The sequence below is a fragment of the Diuraphis noxia genome, unplaced genomic scaffold, assembly GCF_037042655.1.
Source record: "Diuraphis noxia isolate RWA-SAM2 unplaced genomic scaffold, SU_Dnox_SAM2 contig0003, whole genome shotgun sequence".
Classification (NCBI taxonomy): Eukaryota; Metazoa; Arthropoda; class Insecta; order Hemiptera; family Aphididae; genus Diuraphis; species Diuraphis noxia.
In genome coordinates this window covers 67316562-67340435 of record NW_028301713.1, presented here as the reverse complement: position 1 = coordinate 67340435, position 23874 = coordinate 67316562, and the positions used below count along the sequence as shown (strand labels likewise).

The window sequence follows — 23874 nt, the reverse complement described above, 5'->3', positions numbered from 1 at the left end:
TACTATTCACACTTTTAAACTTTATATTTTTTGCTATGATTTTTGAGTATTGCATTGTCATAATAATATTATGCGTTATTATCTTTTCAGCTTGACGTCAGCACCAACACTAATGTTCATCAATATGAAACTTGAAGAAACTTGACACTGATTACGACTTTTTGAGATTAAGACATTCACTGTCATCAATTATATTAATTGTAAACACTCGGTCGTATTTACTAAACTATGGATACCTATTTTTACAGTTAATACTAAATCATTACATGGCCATTATACCCACTCACCACCCCTTAAGAGACTTAGAGAAGGTCGCTTCTTGATTCTCACTCTGAATTTTCCGTAAGTACCTGTAGGCTGTAATATATAAGTATATATATATATATATATGGTGTTTGTGTGTATTATATTATTATCGGCGTGTAGTTACGGTGTTTGGAAAAAAATACTGGAATAAAAAATTGTAAAAATCGGACGTAGTCTGTTTGGGGCGAACGACCCCTAAAATATGGCCCGTTAACCGTTTGGACGAGTATTTATTCCATCAAAAATACTGTTTTGGGTGAATAAGTTATTACAAGTTTGCAGGTATATAAATCTAAGTACTGCATATGAACATTGTCACTTGATAAATAAAAAAAAAAAAAATCAAATCGAATCATACACGATATGCACAATTAATAATTAATGATAAACTCTAACTTTAAAAATACATAATTTGTACATATATATATATATATTTAATAGAGTAATATACTAATATGTAAAGTCGAACATTAATACACACCGATACATCATTAAAGCGCATGTCACTCAGAAAGGTAAAAATAATTTCATTCAGCCAAACGGATATTATTGAATTAATTTGTTGGTCAAAATTGTTACACTTGTCCCAATGACTACCGCTCGAAAAATTCTTGGCCGTAAGTGAAAAATCCTCGGAAACCCAATGCTTACCAGGAAAAATAAATCATGGTCATTAAATAATACAGAAAGTAGAGCCAGAGCGTAGCTTTACGCTTTACTTACCTGTACAGCGTTATTTATATTAAAATAAAACTAGGTCTGAAATTTTTCATTGCTTAAAGAATGCCATTGAATTATGTCCAATTTTTTATTACTTAATTTAATTAGTATTTACGTTTATCAATTTACAACAATACGCTATTACGCATTTATACAGATTTCATAAATTTAAAGAAGTAAATGCTGTTTAAAAATTATGAAAGCTTTATTTACATAATAATTATGAGGTACTATAAGTGCTTTTTTTTTGGAGATGTTGCCCAATAAAATTTTTTTTAACATTTCAATTCGGCAGTAATCGACAATCGGACATCTTTGTGTTTGAAAAGTTGTCTTTTCACGTTTAATGACGCGTGTAAAAGCAAACATTGAAAAAAGTTTTTGAAATGCGAATGAGAGTATCAGTATATATTTTTACAATTTATTCAAATGCACTCTATCTGATTGCTAAATATTATATTTTTAATTTTTAATTGCCTAAGCGTAACGTAACTACATACACTTTTCACGTTAGATATTAAGTAATATATATATGCACAGATATAATATACATATTATATATTATAATATAAGCAAAATATTCAAAGGTGTTTGTGGTATATTTGCCTCAGACTTTAACAATATTAAAATAATGTTTTCGTTTTATATATTATTAGAATGTTTTTATTTGATTTTTTTATGGTTTTTAACTATATTGTATTTTAAATACTTAACAATAAACAACAAAATTCTTAAAGCTAAAATATTAAATAAATAATAAATTATATAGTTATAACAGCTAATATATTATTATTATTTCCATGCATTAGTAGGTTTTGATGACGATATGTTTACAGCTATTGCTTGGATGAACTTATGTAGATTATCGTCCTCTTCGTTCCATTCATTTATTTGAACCTTGTGTATTTGTGAGTATGGGTTATTTAAGTTTGGTACCTTTAATGAGATTAGTAAAACACAGTGTTATAAATTATATTTTTTTAATGGCTTAGGACGAACTTCGAAATTCGTCGAAATCGTAGGCTTAGAAAATACTCACTTTCTTTTTGATGCTGCTACTGCAGCAGCCTGGATATTCTTTCCAAGCCCATAAATCCATTTGTGGTAGTATGTGTCCTTTACACGAAACCCTGTTGTTCCTGAAAATCCAATCGGTAATTTTTAATCATGGAAATTAAAAAGATATTTATACAAATAATAAAACACACTTTTGCTGTGACGGCAATTCTAATGCGAATGGTTGTATCGTTACAATATTGTCACTGTTATCACACAGCACTCGCGATAATTTGATTTTTTTTATTTCCGTCAGTTGCTCTGAAAAATACGTAATGGTATACAAACTTTTAAGTGTCGTCTATGTATATATTATATAATGAGCGTTTAAAGCAACTTATAAAGTAAATTGAAAACTACTGAAACGTTTACCATCAAATTTTGCACACATATTCCTCGAGATTTGAGAAGTGTTCTTTGTTAAATTTATAGAGTGGTTAAATATAGTTATAAACCAAGGGTGTTCAAACCGGAGATCGCATCCTAACATTGTTACGAATATAATTATAGGTACCTAATATTCCTTTTACTGCTCTTAATATTATTTTTCATTATATTGTACGGCTCGGTCAGTCTTGTAAAATACTTGTGTACAAGAAGTATTCATAGACATATTCTAAATAAAGTTTTAAAAGTACTTATAGGCATAGTATTTGAATACTTTTTGAAATTATCTATATTTAAAATAAAATACTATTTCTAAATACTTTTTTCGTCTTTCTTTATGTACGGGAACGAAAGGTAAGTTCTAAAATAAAAAATGAATTCAGTTTAATGATGATTGAATTTATATAAAAGGTTATTAGGTCAAGGTAAAAAGATAAAACACATTTTCGTATGCAAAAAAAAGTATAGTATTTATAAATACTTTTGAAAATAGATAGCTGCATTTGTATTTGAATACCTTTTAAAAGTATCTTTTTCAAGACTGGCGCTCGGGTCCCTCATATCAATGGCCATCCCTGCTTATAACTATAGGTTGGTTATAGGGTTGCTCATTCACGTGAATTTTGGCGTGGCTCACAAAAATCGAACAATTTTTTGTTCATTTTATTATATTGGGATATTTATACGACTCAATTGTTATGTAGAATAATTATCAATACAATTGATTCGTATGTAGTCAGTTTTGTTTCCCGTATAATTTTACAAATAATGACGTATTGTAATAAATCCCAACTAATATTACCTAACGTGAACGAGTTCGGTAGACCGGAGTTCTCGTACCAAAACCTGTCTCCCTTTTTCAAATCGCTAAACGTCTTGGCTATGATGCACCCGAAAGTCGGTCCCACGATGCTGTCGTCAATGGACCGTTCCGACACGCCCGCCGACCACAAGTCCACGTCCTCGGGAGTCGTGTAGAGGTCGTAGTACGCCTTCACCGTGGCGTTACTGATGTCCGTCAGCATCGAGCTCCACGTCTTGATTGCCGGTAGCTTGCAGTATTGCCGCCAGGCCGAATAGCTGGGTATCCCGTGTTCCCGTGCCCGTTGGATGTTGATGGACGCCAAGTCCTTGCCATAATCGTTTGCCGGTTCCTGGAACAGGTGGTTGGTGACCTGCGCCATCCGTCCAACAGATCCGCGGTATTAGTCAACGCAGTCAACACTATCGAGGTGTACGGTTATTATGGTAAATATCATACGCTCGCTCGTGTTATTATGTTAAGGACCAAACAACTATTGGCGGTACCAATAACACCTACCCATCTATATCGTTTATTATAATTTTTACGATCGTACGACGATATAGGCACTTATAATGTTTATCTATCGTGTTGCGACAACCATAACCGAGTAAATAATTAATTCATTATCATCAGCGGTTGCAAATAAATTATTTGGCACATATTTCGTATGAGTTAGTTGTATACATTTTCCCATCGAAAACTCTATATTTTATTATACATAGATATCACAGAAGTCTTTAATGTAAATTTATTTACACATGTTTATATATTAAACACATATTATCATACTCGTTGGTTAAACTAAAATGTTAAGTTATTACAAATTGATAAATAAATTACCAAACAATTACTTGTTAAGAAAACACAATTCAATAAGATAATTATGGTTCACAGGATATTGAAAAAATAAATCACGACTTGTGTAACGGCAATTCAGTAGTACTTCACCGAATAAAATATGTTTTAACTTTCATCTTAAAAGTATAAGTTAACTATATGTCATATTTGAAAATGTATGGTTTGTTAAAAAAATTTTGTGTAGTCAACATGTTTGATAATGACAGTTGATATTATACGTACAATAAGCAATAAATATTTATGTGTGACTGGTAAATTTACCGTAAAGACTCCGTAATCTCTCTGTAATGTGCAGTACACGATAAAATCGAAATTTTCCAGTTGGAAATTACCACTTGAACATGGTGTGATTATTTGCGATTAGAAATTAAAATGAGCTGTGGACGTACAAATATAATACCTAATGTTCATATCAATATTGTAAGTTTTTTGGTATCAACTATTGTTGTACCTCCTGCAACTACGTTAGAAATTAAAAACATATATTTCCGGTAGATAAGTAAATATATGGTGAGATATTTCACCAGTTAACGAGATTTATCAGTCAATGATTATTACCAAATAACTTTTGCATGCATTCCACAACTGATGTTTTATACATGAATTGGAATATAAATCACAAATCAGTTTGTTAGCTTTTTCTTTTCAAAAAAAATGTGTTACCTGTAGAACAGCGGTTCCCAAACATATTCCCCTCTATTATTTCCGCCAATGTTGAGAAATATCTATATATATTTTTCTAACGAATGAAAATGTGTTATGAGAAATTTATTAAATTGTATAATATATTTATTTTAAAACCCAATACTTTTACTAAAACAGAACAATACGTATAAATATTTGATATCAGTTTTCGAGATATAAGTATCATATGTCTATACATTATTTTATAAAACGTATACAATTGATCAAATGAACAATGTCATTGTTACAACATGTCTTGTGCAACCTACTGATCACAAAAATTAATCTAATGTCGAAATTAAAGTTTTCAGCTTTGATAGTAATCATGATATTTCACAATATTTAACGATGTAATTGTTTTAAAAATTCTACACATAGTTTTATTTTCATAACCTATCTATTATTAATAGGTACTATACCTACCCGAATATTTTATTCGTCAAATAACAAAAAAATCTAAAATATTAAGTAAAAATAAATAATTTATTTAATAAGAATGTTTTTCTACCAGAAAATATGTGTCGATAATTATTTTGTATTTCATATTATTATATCTATTGTGGCATGAAAATGTCATAAATTTCAAAAATTGTGTGGCGGGAGAAAAAAAAAGAGTTTTACCCGTCGTCGAACTCACCTGAGACGTCACGGCGTCGTCCATGGCCTGGGATGGTTGGTTTACCATGCCCAGTAGATACTGATCCAGCCAGCCAGGCTTGTGCAGATCATACGGTTGCTGGAACATTTCGCTGAACCGCCTGGAACCTAAGAACTTGTGACCGGAACTCCAGCGTTCCATGGCGTCGGGCAACAGCGAGTGACCGAACCTAAATGCGGCAGCGCCGAAGGCAGCAGGTACGGTGATGTCCGCATCCTGGTCATAGCTATTGCTAAACCCTTGTGCCGACAGCTCCAGACCGTATTTTTTCATCGTGAACTTTCCCAACAGTTTCGGTAGGAACTCGTTGTAAGTAATGTGCTGGATCATCGCGCCGACGATTCTTCGAGATTCCTGTAAGGCGCGAAACAAATGTGAATTATATAATACTTGGGGAAATATTTATAATAAGCGCGTTTTCGCGGAGATACCGAGAGCAAACAGTTTGCTCAACTTTGCCGATTGTTTACTGATATGGCATATCAAATTTGTTCATCGCCAAAACGCGATTTGGTCTAAAAGTGATAAGTTCATTATAAGCATTATAATAAGCATTATCAAAGGTACCAGAAACACTAAACAACTTGAAATAGTCGTTTAGTGATAGCACCAAACATTTTAGTAAACAGTAAATAGTTTTGACATAAAATTATCGCCAAAACGGATTTTAGTAAACTGTTTACTCTTAGTACCTCCGCGAAAACGCGCTTAATATTACAATATAATATGATGATATTGTACCGGCTCACATTGTTTTAAGACGTTAGGATCAATTTTCTTTTAAAATTGTATTTTCCAGAATAAAACTAAACTTTTGTAGGTTATGCTGCTCGTTATAATAATAACCCAAAAAAGAAAATGCTCAACGCTACGACACAGTGCAGTCATTATAATTTATTATATTATATCTTTTAAATTAATAATAATTTAACTTCTATGTTTGTGCGTGTGTAAGCGATCCACAACCTAGTTTGTTGTAATGATACGCAACCTTTTGCGGTGCCAGGACAAAACTTATTCAACCAATAACCATAGTCACTCATAGCCTATACGATTTCCATATAAAATATTTTTCAATGTAAATTTTAAGTACGAGGCCCTTGAATTCGCGAGACCCTGGACAAATGCCCTGCTCCCTCCAACACCAGTCCTATCCTACATCTGAGGAAGTGCACCTTAAAGCCAATTTTTTAATTTTGCATTGTTTGTTGGGTGTGATGGTAGCGAAAAACAAATACATTTTGTTTGAACAGAATTTTCATTACTTATATAAAATAAAATATCTATTATGATTTTATATAACTTTAAACTTGAATTTATATTTGATGAAAGTCACATTGATTTTAAAAATGTTAAAATTTGTGAACTACTTAAGTTTTCAATATTAAAACAATAACACTCTGGCAACTATATTAGCTGTACGCAACAAAACAATGGATAAGTAATAACGAAAATATTGAATACTCATTGCGCAATGGTAATAACTAATAAGTAGTATGGAAGAGGTAATATGACTATAATCTATATTCTATAGTAGACTGCTTGCTATGTCACGTAGTTATCGGCAACGAATTTCAACGTTCAATTTTGGATATTTATATAATTATGATCATTGATCTCTGCACTCTGGCACCGCTACAATAACAAATTTCAATATTATTATAATTTACGATAACTGAATACACGTACCTAGCCTTTTGTATGATATCGATATAATTATAACTACAAAAACGAAATACAATTTTTATTATTGACAACCATCATTAAGTAAAAGATTTTAACAATTATAGGCTCTAACGGGTGCTACCGAGTAATCGTATTATATACTATTGTACTAGCCACTATACTATTATCTGACTAATACACAAGTTCATCTGGATTTTTTAAGGGTTCCTAGATCCAAAAATGAGGCTCGAGACAAAATGTTCCCTCTTTCTGAACATCGTAAATAATAATTATGTATTTTATTATGATTAAAAGTGGTAGATTTTTTCTTAAATATACGTGTAAATAATAAAGATTCAAACGTTTTAACATATGTTCTATATAGAATTTTCGTAATTTATATTTATTTTTTAAGTAAATTTAACACTACTAAACATTAAAATTGGTTACCTGGTAAAGTCTTTCGTCGTCCCAATGTGGATTGACCGTGCACAGTTCATCGGCTATTCGGTTGTGTTCTCGGGCGAAAATCGTGTGGAGTACGCCCAGAGCCAGTTGTTCGTTCACGCGATTGTCACCTATATTATATGCATACAAGTAAAACACGCGTTTTTAACCCATGAATAACCGCGATATTGGAAATATATTTCACATTAATAATTTTAGGTTTAAGTACTACGATGTTTGGGAATTATTAATTAACGATACAGGAACGGGTGGCAGTATTGTGATAAACAGTTCCCATCCGTTCCTGGTTTTTTAACAGGAAAAAAATAAAGGTTTAATTACGACGATTAACAACAATAATTTGTAACAATTAAGAATAAATCATTATAATATATAGTTACCGGCTAGGAAACAATAAAGGTCCGGGTGAGGTCTGATGCATCCATCGTCCGGTTGGTCTTTTTTTGGCGGCAATATTGGTTTGAGTCGGTTACCTGCCAGTACCGGGACCATGGTCAACTTTCCACCCTCAAATGACCGTAGTTTATTCGCCAGGTTTTCATTTGAACCGTATATAAAGTTAGCGTCAATAGGCGATGTCAAAGCGTTGGTCTGGACACGGGGACCTATCGATAATAATAATAATAATTAATAATTGTAGTTTAGAAACCTATCGATTTTTAAGAATTTTTTTTTCCAAAATGTGTGTTTTAGGGTGATTTATAAGGATGTACAAAAATAAAGTCCACTTAAACTTCGTTTTGAAGTTATAGATGAAAAACTTCAAAAACTTCATTTTTTCGTTACGTGCATTTAAAAAAAAATACTCAGAATTGAATTTTTTATTTTATTTTATTTTAAAATATGTGGTTTTTAGCGCTTAATAGATTGGTAAAATCAAAACTTACCTAACATACTTACTTTTGAAGTTTTTTCACGTAAACATTGAAAATCACAATTTTTAAAATTCATAATAAATCCTTTCTAAAATTAGCTGAAAATTAGTTTTTTGAATATTTTTTTTTTAAATATTTTTTTTTTTACAATGTACAGTTTTTGATGAAAAGGTTTTTAGTGAAGCCAGAATTGTGCTATCTAGCTTAATTTTAGAGTTACAGGTATTAAAAGTTGTCTAATTTATGGAAAAATTTAAAACAAGTATATCGTATATATACATATATACATCGGTAGTTACTAAAATAAGCATCATTAATAGCAGAAAACACAAATCCATAAATTAAGTTTCAATTTAAACAGATAATGTGGTATTTAATTTTTATAATATCTTGAAAAAAAAGATAAAATTTTCATAGGTATTCACTATTTTGTCCTATAGCAAAATGCATGATCGTCATTACAATCGATTACTTAGTAGGTACTTTAAATAAGTATTTTGTCATGCAGTTTTAATTTTATTTTGTTAATAATTTAAAATGACATCGAGCATTGAAATTTACGAAATATTTGAACATAAACGAGTGGCCATCTGCCCATGCAGGTTATAAGTGTTTTACAGTCCTGGGGCATTATTGCAAAAAATAATGTTATTAAATGTAATAAAGGCCATTTTTAGAATTGTGTCCTAGACTCCTAGCATAGTTTATTGTGACGGTATCGTTTGACGATGCAAACAAACGTGTGTGAACAGCAGCAAAAAGAAAGTTAAGTGTAATTTTTACCAATCAATCCGAAAGTGCACTTTTTTTCAAACTCCCACTTGTCTATATTTCAAATTGTGACATTCGCGTATTTGTGGACCGAAAAAATGTCTCTTGAATTTATTCGGAATTAACTTAAAATAGCTTGGCAATCATCTATCGTGCTACCGAGCAGTTGTATTTGATGGTATGATAATACTACGACACCAAAATATCAGTAAGTAGATGATTAAGTATTCAATTTAGTTTAATCAGTCCTAGGTTATTGCCCATACCACACAGCACATGCGTAATTTTTTTAGTTTAATTTTTACATTTCTATTGGCCCCGTCGCAACATTCTATTGCCCATCATACCACACGCAAACATTTTAAATATCATTTTCACAATATAAGACAATTTTTAGTGCATTATTCTTAAAAAATACTTCGTGTGTAGGTAGAACGGGGTTAATTGTTGAAATTGACGAATTCAAATTTGGAAGGCGAAAATACCACCGAGGAAATCGCGTTGAAGGCCAGTGGGTGTTTGGTGGAATTGAACGCGAAACGGGTCAGTGTTTTCTCGTTCCGGTAGAAAAACGTGATAAAGACACATTACTAGCCATAATTAAGGATTGGATTTTGCCAGGAACATTAAAAATCAGTGATTACTGGAAGGTAAGTTCGTGAATTGATTTAACTCAACTGTGTTAAGTTTAAATGAGTTCAATGTTTTTAGTGTTATAACTGTTTAAATGACGAGGGGTATTGTCATTTGACGGTAAACCATTCCATCGAATTTAAGAACCTGGAAAGTGACGCACACTCCAATAACGTCGAAGGAATGTGGCGTCATGCCAAATCTTTCATGACACAGTATTCGAGGAAAAAACATTTTTGTGCAGGATATTTGGCCAGATATATGTTCTTAAAGGGATGCCGTTCTTCGGGCCTAAACCCTTTAGTTGAATTTTACAAACTTGCAGCACAAGTGTATGATCCAAATGAACCAACTTTAGACACAGAAACAACACTAAATAATTCTGATTCGGGTTCAGACGACGAGGAAGATGATTTTTTTTTAATTAATAACTTTCAATTTTTTAATAAAACTGTAACTTCCTGTTTACCTGTATTACATTTTCTCATAAATTGTCCTTGAGTTGAAAACCGGAGCGACTATACTTGTGTTACTTTAAATAACAAAGTTCAAGTTACTTGTTAGGTCATCCGTAAGGCATACTCTCCGCCACCACGACCCCTAAGGGATCGCCCCTCCCTCCCCCCACCAGGATAGCTATTTGAGCGAGCTTCGTACATTCTTATAAAGCACACTAAAACACACATTTTGGAAAAAAAAATTTTTCTAAAATTCGATAGGTTTCTAAATTAAAGTATTTTCATTTCTGTATTTACGTTAAAATTAAGCGAACGAAATAATTATATATATATAGGTACGAAACAATATATTTTCATGTCCTATTTAATTGTATCATAACACGTACCTATATATTGGCTGTAAAAACAATAATAAGAATACCAAGTGTACCTATTGCAAATGTGTTTTAGATAATATTTTGACATTGAGAACTTTGTTTGGAAATTTAATATTATAACGTTAGGTGCGACATACCCATTAGTTGACAATGTTGACATAAGAGCGGTAGGCGATCTCAGAATTTACGGTATTTGGGAACCATATGAATAAATAAATAGGTATTATTACAAAAAAAAAAAACAGTTTTCGTCCGGTTTGCGCAAATCCCTAAAACTTTATAAACAAAAACGCAAAACCATTGCTCGTATAGTTCTCCGCATTTCATTGGTCGGCGACGTTAATAGAATCATAGAATAAAATAGAAACGGAGAACCTTGAGATAGACAAAGCAAGGGTGAGATGGTATGGTATCCCAAAGTTGTGATCACACCTATATTTATTTAGTCATGTTTGGAACTATATTACATAGTTATACTTAGCTTGTCTAAACTTTAAATACTCACAACTAACAAAACTATACTTGTCCAAATTCTGTTTGAATATAGGTCGAAATATTTGGAATAAAATTCTGCTTAGGAATAATATGTGAAATTAAAAATGTACGTACGTTTTCATTTAAAAGAATAAAATCTTAAAATTACAAAAAATAGTAAAAATAAAATGTTATGTTATAATTATAATTAAAATCATGTAAAAGAAATATTTTAAAAACGTTATTGTTTTCCGAAATTTTACGAGTGCTGGAGTGCTTACATTAAACTAATCACTTCGTATAGTCTATAATAATATATAATTTCAAGAATCACGTAAGAATGGACAACTGAGACAGTAAAATTTAGAGTCTAATTTTTATTGTTTTTATTCAATATTCTCATAACATTCAACCGATTTAATCACAATAATAATATTGTGACCAATATTCACAAACCGACATGACATATTATGCATTAATTCATTTATGATATCCACATAGAATGATATTTATACTATTTTAAACCCAAATATAGCGCATAATTTTTTCGACTAATACATATTCTATTTAATACCTATAAGCTTTTTTTTAAAATATTATTTAACAAATACGCCTCAACTACCGGGGTTATTGGCGTTTCAAAATACATATTATCGTTTACTTAATTTTTACAGAATTTAATATTAGTATTTTGATCTGGTCAGAGAAAACATAATAATACACTAAAATAATCGTTTTATGGGTAGGTATTATTATAATAACCTCATCTAGGCGCGTCGAATAATAATAATAGTACTAATAATAATACAATATTCTCGTACATTCGACGAGTGTATATAATGCGCAGGTGGTACGATTTTATTACGATTCACCGTACTATTATTGTGGAACGACGGACGAAACGATTAACGACCGGAGGCGCTGCTCGACGGGACCGCGTACGATTGCCAATCCCTTTGCTTATCAGGCGTTGGGGAGGGGGTGGTGGTGGAAAAAAACCCGATTTGTTCTCTTCGCAGGGGTTCGGTCGGCGAGCGGATGGGTGAGGGGGCGTCCTCGATCGTTCTCGCTTCCACCGCCTCGCGCTCTCTCACTCGAATTCTCGGTCTCTCGTCCTCTCTTCTCTCGTTCGCTCTTCCTGTCCCTCAATCGCACCCTCTCACACGTTCTCGCTCCCTCGTCCGTCGGCGCGCTACAGAGTAAAAGGCGGTGACGTCACGGAGGGGCGCGAAAAAAGCGTAAATAAAATCTATCGGACCGGAAAATTAATAACGAAGCCGACGACAACGACGGGGCGCGCGCAGTCGGCAACGTCTGCGCGCCGTCTTGCGTTGTGCGTGCGCGCGCGCCCGTTTGCGTTTGCGTGTTTAAGAAACGCGAGAGAAACGTTAAATGTTGCACCATCGCAAAACACCGCCGAAAGGGCGTCTTGGCCGACTAGGGTCGCAGTCGCGGGGTCGGTTCGGCGAATTCACCGCGGCTGCACGTCATCGCGTGTCGTTAACCGCGACAGTGACCCGCGCTGCCAAATAAGGGTCCGTCGCGGCCGCGCACTCGCCAAAAGGGACTGCATCCGCCCGTCGGCAACAGGGTTCCATGCGCAGACGGGTGCCGGGGGCTGTTCGGTGTCGCCGCCGCCGACGGTCGAACCCTGCGAAAAGGTCTCCGGTACCAGGGTCTCAGTCGGCGGCCTCGCGAGGGTTGCTAATCGCGGTTCGCACCACTCGCGGCCCGCCGTTTCGGTGGTGGTGTTGGCGCCCGTTATGGTGCAATATGGGTATTGGTTTTAGCGGGCGTTGCCCGTTTGAACGCCGCGGGTGACTCTTTTCTTTTTACCCTAAGATCATCACCACCAGTCAATTTCAGTTCGCTTAGTCCGTTCCTTTGTATGGCTTGGAATATTATTACCGAAGGGTATACACGGGTAGTGAGAGAACCTATCAAATATAATATATCTGTACAATACAGGCGGGGTCGGCGAGTAATTTCTATTGGAGTACGGAAGATTAATAAGTAATAAATAAATAAGGTCTAAAGAAAAATTTTTTTTTGTCAAATCTTTATATTTTTATAATATTAACAATATGAAGACAAAAAAATTGTGAGGTATGTCATGGCTCTAATATTGTATTATAGGAGTATTATTGTCTAATACATACATAATATGTATTACATATGGTATCAATTTATTTTGTACAGGTAGTAAGAAAAAAAAATTTGGTATTGTTTCTATAGGAATTTGATATTTAAGAATATATATTATAGTTTACTTTGAATTGAAACTGCATTGTTTTAAATGACCTACGCAATATTATTACTAGTCAGCATAATTACTTTAGGGAATATCAGAATTATTGCTACCATGACTTTAAATATTAATTTAAACAATTTTCGCATTTGGTTGTTTTTTAAAATATTTTCCAAAATTATTAATTAATTCCGTTGTTGGCAATTTAAAATATATGCACGCGTGATTTTATTATACAAAATTAAAATTAAATAACATACCAGGTAAAATTATTATAGAATTACCACAGGTCATACTTCAACTCGATTTTTTCTACTGTACATGTATTTTTAACAAAACTATATTTTAACGTTGTTGATAATATAAAAGATAATATAATTTATTTTATTATTTGACAGTTTTAATCTATACGTCTTGTATCCATCAACTATCATCAACTGAATACTTTTCCCATTATTAAATATTACTTTATTTCTCATTTGCAAAACTTATTAAGTACCTATTAGGTACCTACTTATGAACAAAAAAATCAGTATCTATTAAAAATTGAAATGTTTAAATTAAACGTACCTATTTATTGTGTTTGCTTTCCACTTTTCTCAATAAAAAAGATATTATTATTATACGGATTTATACGCAATACGCATGTATAGATTTTATAGTTATGTTAAAGGTACTATACGAGTAATATTAACTAATTCGAACATTTTATAATCGCTCTTGTTTGGATTGTTGGTTATTGAAATCGCTCTTACGTTACCTACGATTTTATCTGTGCCTGCTAAAAAACAGGCAAACTCTCGGCTTAGCATACTATTTTATTTTTCATTGAGGTGACAATGAATTAAATATCATAATATAGATAGGTATCAAAAGGTACACGAAGAGTGATGTATGTATAATAATATTATGTTTGTCTATTCTTTAAATCATATATAAGCGACGGCGGATAGATATAACCACTTCAGTAGGCTGTTGCCTAAGGCAACAATAACAGCTGATAGTGAAAAATTCAAATTAAATAGGATGAGCGGTAACCTATATAATGTAAACTAGCCTAACCTATCTTTAATTTACACCCAATCATAGAAGCAAGTATTGTACCGAATATTTTAAAATGACAAATTGACAAATTTTCAGAGGCCTGTGTTGAGTTATCAGTGTCGAAAATAGGTTTCACCAAAATCAGTGTTTCTCAAATTATTTACAACCGGCACATCGTAATCATTATAGATGCTTGAAAGTCGGTATGATTAACATTTAATTTATTCTTGAAAAAAAAAATTAATTTAATTTATAATTTCTAAATATTTATGGTTTCTTAACGATTTGCCTAACAACAAAAATCCTAAATTTGTGTAACGTGTATGAGCATATTATATATATTTATGGCGATTTTTAGTGGAAAATAAAATATGGAGGAAAATAAAAATAATAATGTTTTATTTGATGAAAATTATAGGTAAGGTGATACCTCGATTCCCTCACGCACCCACCCACACAAAACAAAACCTATATATACAGATGTGAGTGTGTGTCGATAATGGTGTCGATCCACGACTTCATCTCTTTCGAACCATCCACTAGGACCTAGGTTATCCGTTTCTAGACGGACGATGGCTTTGGAATCAAACAAATTTCGATATACATCCTAATTTTGTGTCCATAAAATTAAATTTGTCACCCATTTCTGTCGGGTTTGTCCCATTTGTCGAATAAATAACAATTATCATATTAACATAAAATACGACTGTATATTAAAAGTATAGATACGCTACATAAAAAAAGTATCTGAATTCACCTTTTTTGCGTGCGCCGTAAATTATTGATATTTATTAGATGTGTTTTCGGTCAATCAATATAATAAAGTTGCAGTCAATTAATATATCGAAAGAGAGAAATAACCACACTACAGACTTCAGCTGAGCTCGTTTTAAATTCACGCGATAATAATTGACGTCCTTTTATTTTGTAGTTTTATGTAGGGAAACATTAGTTCAATAACAAGTTGTATCCCTATGTATAGTGCGGAAAAATAACGTAATTGAAAATAGAGCAGCCATCTTCATTAGAGTACGCTAGCTATACTAACGTATTATTTACAAATACATGCGCGGTGTATATTGGTATATCATAATATGATTCGCATCAAGTTTCCTTGGTCTTGGTGTAGAAAGTAATAATATAATAGATACAGAAATAGGTTATACATATTTTGTATAATATAGGTCCGTATTCCACATCGTCCGTGAGATACGAAAGAACACTGAAAATTACTAAAACGCTAAGTACTATTGTTATGCCCTAAAAAACATTTTAATATGCATTTTTTATGCCCTAAACATGCTCATAAAATATGCATTAAACACCGAAATATTTGACATCTTTGATATCTATATAATATATGGGGAAAAAATGTACCACTATAACAGGTATGTTGTTCTAACTTTAAATTTTAAATTTTATCTCAAGTTGCGGAAAAATAGAACGATGTACAGTGATAACTTATAACACTATCAACACTTAATCTAAGCAATAAGATTAAAGAACATAACATTGACGGATTAACTGACTAGCGATGATCGACTAAATAGTATCCAGTGACCCGTAGAAGAATCAATGTATAACTATGGATAAAATAATATCAGTGGTTCATATAATTTCAACTAAAAATAATGGATCATTGAATAATTAATTATTCTTTCATATATACCTATTTAGTTATTTTGTTTTATAAAATAATTAAATGAAAAATAAGCACTGAAAGTGCATAATATAACAAAATATGCGCCAACAAGAGAAAATAGTTTAAATATTATGCGAAATACGGGGAAAAAATTTATAACTAACTCCTTTATTATGTTTAGAACATGGATCATTAAAGAAAACGCAAGCTCCTATACAACTCCCTGTCCACAGTTATTATTCATTATTATAGCACCCGGATTTAAATGCATTTAAAACCATACAAATATGTTCTAAGAAATAGCCAAAAATGTCCTTTAAAAAATTAATTTTACTATTAAAATGACCTTAAAATGACCTTTATAATAATTTTGTATACAATTTTATATTTTGATTTGGAATTAATAAATAAAATATATTTATTATTCATTATTTTATTAAAAAAAAAAATTTTTTAAAAATTGACTTGATGATGCTATGATATTATCCGACACGCATATGTTTTGGGTTAATATATTCATTCTAAACATAAATACTTTAATTTACATTAATAGATACACTAACTTTGTATAGTATTTTGAACAAATATGCATTAAAAATCATAAAAATGACCAAATAATAATAATAATGCTCTAAAAACTAAAAACACCGTAGTATGCAAAAAAAATGCAAAAAAAAAATGTTTAGATTTGAAACACTCGTTACATAAAACGAATTATGCACTTAGAAAGCATTGTTTAAGATCAAACAAAAAATTATGCACTTTGCATTGTAATCTGGGCCCTATTCAGTATACTATTGTTTATTATAGTAAATCGATTACCTAGAGGACAATCAGTATTGACACCGGCCAGCGATCTTATCATATCGATGCATCTCTGACGATGACTGCCCACAAAAAACTGATCATCGATCGGCACATTGATTGGTATACAATACGGATTGTTGGCTCCCGAACAACACTTGATCTCTTGTCTGGTTATCGGGTCTGTAGTATATTTCGATATTATTGTTAAACATATTTTATTTATTTATACGATCCACAAATTTCTGAGATTATTGCGAGTACATTTAAATCGTGAAATATACCTTTGGTTTCTGCGGTGAGAGTGAGATCGTGATCGATGAGCTGTCCAAAGGCGGCAAACAAAAACGTTATATCAGTGCGATGCGGTCTAGCAATGTCTTTGTGTACGCGAGCCGAAACGGACCTAGGATTGGGCAACGGAAATCCGGTTACACTCGTCCTAATTGACTTGATACCTGAATATGTGGACGATTTCGTTAAAAAAAAAAAAAATAGTAATAATAACAACACGTATATTATACATTATATATTATAATGATTTATACGTAAAATTGGAACATATCTGTCCAACACATTTAAAAAAGATTTAACTTCAATTCATTGATAATAATAAAAAAAACTCACCGTCACCATAATCGGGTGGTAAAAGTCTTTTAAAAGGTAATTTCGCAGCGCCCCAATGTGGATGAACAAAGTTATTACATCTCCCGTCGATCGAACGGTACTTTATTCCGTCTCCACAATCATTTCCCGGATACGATTTTAGCTCTTTCGGACAGTATGCTCCAATATCAGTGTTTTCCGTATTTACAATCGGTAATAAACTTCGTACTTGATCTTTTGTTAGTCCAAACCTGAAGTAAAAGTTGTGTTTTTAAAAGTTTCATAATTAATTATAATGTAGTACACGGGGAGATCCATCAAGCACGCTTCCCATTTTTTAATGAATTTATTCAATTTTGATTTTTAAAATTTTAAGATATACCGTTTTTATACCATCCTAGACACTATTACGATACAAACTTAGTTATACACAATTGAAAACTACCTTTTAGGTGTAGAATACTAATCAGGTGGCTTTTTTTTTTAAATGTCATTGTACATAAATCAAGATTCAAGTTAGTAGTTTCTGTGTTATTAAAACTCTATATTAAGTTTTATAGTTCTTAAAAATCGTTTTACAAAAATCAAAAAAACATATCACGTAGGTAATATTAGATCTATTTTCGATACTACAGCCTATAGTATAATTTTTACAAATTTCAAAATGTTGATAGATTTATATTAATTATTATCGTTTTAAAAATAATCATAGCCGTCAAATAATCATGCATTTATAATATGCTTAGTACACAAATTTAAATAACCAACCCAACAATAATTACTAAATTTCGATTTAGATATATCAACATTTTCAAAAAGTCTTCTGATTAGCAATTTAAATATATATATATATATATATATATATATATATATATAGAGAGAGAGAGAGAGAGTAAAAAGAGTATACGGCATTTATTTAGAAAAAAAATGTTGTATCGTGTATCGACATTGGACATTATTTTAATGATACAAAGGCTCTTGGTATTTATGTGACACTTAAGTATATTTACTTACCTACTTAAAAATAAATCAAAAATCAGAATTTTAATAAATTCATTATTAAAGGAAAATATGGAGATAAGCATGCTTAGTAAACTGCCACCACTGTATATTATATTCATCAATCTATTATAATATCGGAATAGCAACTCAAGTGCTATAAATGTAAAGATATTATGAAATACTAGTACCTACAGTTATCACTAGTCAGTATAGAACCTACCTATAGCCTATAATTTATTTTAAGTTCAAGTTTTCAACTTATCAATTTTACAGTAATATTCATTGGTATATTATACATTACATAATATAATATACTGTATAAAATTATTATAAAAATTATGTTTTATAATAATATAGATGAAAGCGATTAAATATAATAATAAAAATAGTAAAATAGTGAAAACTATTAATTGTAATAAAATTATTTATAATCTATGATAAATAAATGTTAAACACTGACCATTCGCATAAAATTCTCGTTGTTTCTTGAATTACATCGCCTAAATTATCCAACTGAATGTCCGTTAGATCGTTGGTTCCAGGTTCTATGCCCAATACTCCTCTGCATGCTTCGCGAAAAGCTTCGGAAACATTAGTATACGAAATACATTTTTCACCATAACCAGTTGGCCTGTAATACAAAACTGTGTTATACACTAAGAACGTAACTTTAATAAATTATACTAAATGCTAATTAAATATATTATATATATTTTAGATAAGTCATTTAAAATATCAACCTGTAAAGTTAAAATTAATATTAAATTATACTAAATCCAATGAACTATATTTAATTTAATTTATGAGATACCATTAAAATCGCTTAAAAATAAGATGAATGTAGTACAATGTTTCGAAAAGAGACACTGCAAAATCCAAAAGCATAGTACGCGATAATTAAAAATAGCCAAATATTCGATATCCTTGATTTATAATATAAGAGAAAAAATTCTCGGAATATGTTTAAGAACTTTCTCTTTTCTGTCTCAAGTTCGAAAGAAAATTTCTAACTCTTCTCACTTTGAACGATCATTCGATATTATATGCATGTGATGGAAATCTTCAAAAAAATCTCTATTGTTTTAGATAACCGATGAGCACAATATATTAAACAGTACCAATTTGTTGTTATTTTGTTATTTAATTGTTGTTAATCGATTTTGTTTTGAAATTAAACGGGATGAGTTAGCAATTTTTTCTTAAATACATTTAGCGAAATCACAACAGATCAATGTCGCGAGGGGTTCCCAATAAGTGAAATGCACTTAAACTTTCTACCATTTGATAATTTTTTTTTTGTATTATCAACGTACTTAAATTAAATAGGTGTTTATTTATAAAGTCACGAGTCATGTGACCACATGACTATTATAAGACCAATTGAGAAAATGAAATTCTATTTATTGAATAATCGATACAAACATTTTAGTATTATACTATCTGTTCAATTATACAATAGTTATAATATATTACGGGCAGATAATGTTTTGAAATAGAGTAACCTATCTAAACAGTAAAGGTGTTCTGAAATTTATTTCAATATGGATTAAATAGTTTTATAATAAGCTCTTTAAATTTTAATTACACCTATAAATAATATCACCTTCGCAAGAAAAAAAATTCACTCAATGAATAGCATTATTATAATTTAATGATTGCAAATATTTGAAACTAGGAAACAGTTATTTTTAACTGTCACTTTAGTCAATTAAATCTATATTTTCCTATTAATAGGTTGGTCTATCGAGAAAGTTTGAGCTTTTAGGGTTATTTACTATTGAATCTATTAAAATGTAAAATACTTTAAACTTAAATAATTGTTATTATAGATAAACACGGTTACTGCTGTGACTTTGCATTTTAAATTACATGCATAATATTATAACATAATTTAAAATATAACGTATTTTTAAATGTTTATTTTATAAATAGCCAATAGATGCTTATGTGAATAACAAAAACTATATACCTGAGCCGCAATTTCCATCAAAACAAATTTATTATTACCTTCTTTGCTAAATGCTAAATATAAGAAAAACGAACATTGAATTTGAAGAACCTAAATTTTCATTATTTTAAATTAAAATAAGTTAATAAATAATAATACTATTCAAATTAAGAAATTAATAAATATTTATAACCAAAAATTAACAAATACCAGTTATTTTATCATATAGTTTGATAAATCAAATAAATATTTTAAATTTCGATTAATAACCACATTGAATGGTGTAGTTTGTGAAATTATTTTTTCACTACAATTGTTAATTAACGTTACACTGATATTTGTACAGTTCAAAAAAACGAATTAATATGTTTTATGAAATAAAAATATATTTTAATAGAATTATTTTGTATTAACAATTAATATCTAAGGATCGGTTGGTTTGGTATTATTTAATATAGTGAAATATTTAAATATTCACCTGATGAAATAAGAATAAATAATAATTCAAATAATATCACTTAAATGTTAGGTATATAATATATATATTGGTAAAATACCTAAATAAATGTATTTGTTTTGCTCAGCATAGTTAAAATATTAAATGGCTTATTAAATAACGTCATAAAAACTTGACTTAATATTATGATTAGGTAGCTACTGTTTATCAAGTTTAACGATCATTTATAATTTTATCGTACGAATTTTAATATTAATTTACAAGACCAAGCCGGCAGTAATACGTCGCCCTGCGGCACATTCTAAAATCATAATATTTCGTACCTACGTCGTGTATGGTAGTCCCTCATCTTAGAGTTAAATACTTTGGAAATTAACCATTAAACACGTCCTTCTACACTGCCGCAGTTTTGCTGATACCAGAACCTCCTTAAACATTCCAGAACACCTTTATGAAGCACTTGGACCAGATTATGAAAATTCTAACAATATTTTAACCTTTCTAAAAATAACCAAACTGTATAACTTTATATAATTTTATGTTTTTTCTTTTAAACATTGCACATATCAAAAATAATTATATTGTAATATTGTAAAACGTATTGTAAATTGTACCATAATGTAGAAGTAATATTTAAATATGATGTAAGCTAATAACCTTAGTTGTCGAGGCTTTAAAGTAATAAAAAAACAAAAACTTTGAAAAAATTGTCATACTCACGATATGTACTTGAAGTGTTTTAGAGGCAGAGCGCACTCTTCGCCGTCCGACCTCCAACCGTATGCCTCAACTAGCAGGGCCGCCAGAAATATGAGCCACGACAAAGGAGTTCTAAAATAAAATCACACATACATCATCATAATATTAATCGATTTTATCGCGCTGCTGATAAAGTAAAAACCGAAAGAAAACACCACAACCGTGTTCACCGTTTGCGATCTGGTCGACGGAACTTACCTCATTTTGCAGGGGTTACAGCACGTATGATGATCGTTTTGTCGGGTCGCAGTCTTTTATAAAAGGTGTCCCCGCTGCCATGGGACGCCATACGGAGAGGCGGCCCGAACGAAAGTCGATTTCGTTTTCAACGTGTTGTTCGCTTAATTTATTCACAAGACATACGCCAATCAGCATGTAGGTAATAAATGACGATTCAATCTGCGCTCCACACTGCACTATAGTCGACATATGATGCATAACTGGTATGCATAGCATCTTGATTGCTTCTGAGGGTTTATATGTTTTCGATTTTTGTTATTTACACAGAGTTGTAAAAAATTAAGTCAAATTTTTGGTTAGCTATCACCTCGCCATATTTTATCGAATGCTTGATCTTGTAGCTTATGTTTACCTACCATATATAGAGCGATAATATTATTTCATGCTATTGAAATTTATAGCTGACAAGACGTGTATTGTATTGTAATGCGACATTATGATATTACGTATGGACCGTATGGTAGATATATTGTCAATAGTCATCATCATTCATCAGCCACCATCATTAATAATATTGAATTGATAATTCTGTAATCGATTCATCTAAAATTCTTAAGTTACAACGACCATGCAGGAATGTTTTAAATTAGTAAATAAAAGAAGTCGATTTGTTAGGATATTTAATTGTATATGATTCGAAACATGTTTCTAAAAACTACTTCCTCATTTGTATTAGTTATTAGGTGCTTTATTCGTTAATTATTGGGTTGTTATACTACCTAGTCAGTAGTCAATATTCACGCTATCACTGTACCAGATGTAATACAGCCGTAGAAAAGTTGTAGTGATACCGATAATTCTGATTAATTATAATATTAGGTTATATTGGTTATAGAAATAATAAATAATATAAGTTATACGAAACAGTAATTCATGGAAATATAAATAAACGAACTTGTATTAAAGTGTAATCTAATAAGAACTTTGATCAGCATCTGATACCCATACAGCTTGTTCAAATTAACGTCTTACAGTACATACATATAGAGCCATATAGGCATATTATACTACATAACTTTTTTTTCCTATTTATAAACCAGGAATGGATGGGAATTATTTATCACAATACTGTCACCAATATACAATATAACTAAATGCAGTTTTGTAGCATAACTTAAATCATAAAATAAAATAGTAGCATTCAAACATCCATTAATTATAATACTATAAATGGTACACCGCCTGTTATACGGATAATTATACACAAAATATACACTTCAAAATATTCATAGTATAAAAATTTGTTTAAAAAAATAATGCCGAAAGTAAATTTTCTTTTACAACTATAATTTGATTTTATATAAAATCACGATAATTAAAAAATATATAGTATAAAGGTTAATTTTCACTAAGCATTAATCTCAATTTCTTATCATCAATAATACAGTGTTTTAAAATCTTATTTTTGGAGTTTCTAAATATTATGATTAAGAATAAATTTACTATTATTTAAATTCTTGAGGTTTTTTGTACAACTTTTAAGGAGTGCCCTGTGGCGATATAAACCTGTTTTTCAAATAAAAATCTCCATCACCACCTCCCCATTCTACTACAAATTAATTAACATTTTTTTTTTTTTTTTTGAAAATGTTGTAGTATTAAAATCAAAATTTTAACGATTAATTAAGCCTAGCTATTAAATGTTTATTCTAAGGATAATAGTAGTCCTTCAAAATGGTTTTACAAATAAATAAAATAAATATAACATTGGATTTAGTATTTATTATACTCGGGCCATTTTTATGAATTAATAATAATTTATAATTATTAAAATGTTCAAGTTATCGTAGGCCACTTACGTTTGCACTAAGTTATATAGGTACTTAATTCAAAGACAAGTCGTTCAATTTTTGATTTTGATACCGTCAAAAATTTCCAAAATATATTCAGAAAAATAATTTACAGTTTAAAGGAGGGGTTTTAATTTGA

General features: G+C 30.8%; 1 protein-coding gene across 2 annotated transcripts; it reads right to left on the bottom strand.

The window, feature by feature from the left end:
• Nucleotides 1-1212: 1212 nt before the first annotated feature.
• Nucleotides 1213-22015, bottom strand: LOC107166464 (immunomodulatory peroxidase-like). 2 transcript variants are annotated; one of them, XM_089222093.1, is made up of 13 exons: nucleotides 21904-22015; nucleotides 21667-21777; nucleotides 19002-19172; nucleotides 17561-17790; nucleotides 17218-17391; nucleotides 16952-17116; nucleotides 7988-8212; nucleotides 7590-7717; nucleotides 5454-5828; nucleotides 3272-3644; nucleotides 2235-2343; nucleotides 2066-2165; nucleotides 1213-1962 (listed from the first exon to the last, which is right to left on the bottom strand). In XM_089222093.1, exons 1-13 carry the CDS (start codon nucleotides 21906-21908, stop codon nucleotides 1819-1821), a joined length of 2310 nt encoding a protein of 769 aa, XP_089078219.1. In that variant the 5' UTR covers nucleotides 21909-22015; the 3' UTR covers nucleotides 1213-1818. The 2 variants fall into 2 exon arrangements, with proteins under 2 accessions (XP_089078219.1, XP_089078220.1); XM_089222094.1 differs by lacking the exons at nucleotides 21667-21777; nucleotides 21904-22015 and adding an exon at nucleotides 21270-21310.
• Nucleotides 22016-23874: the final 1859 nt, after the last annotated feature.

What these genes read in the sequence shown, in the direction of transcription:
- LOC107166464 (XM_089222093.1), bottom strand. An exon ending in TCTCACCGCAGAAACCAAAG is followed by an intron (nt 17,117 to 17,217) that starts GTATATTTCACG and finishes AATATACTACAG; the next exon opens with ACCCGATAACCAGACAAGAG. An exon ending in ACCGAACTCGTTCACGTTAG is followed by an intron (nt 2,344 to 3,271) that starts GTAATATTAGTT and finishes CGTATTTTTCAG; the next exon opens with AGCAACTGACGGAAATAAAA.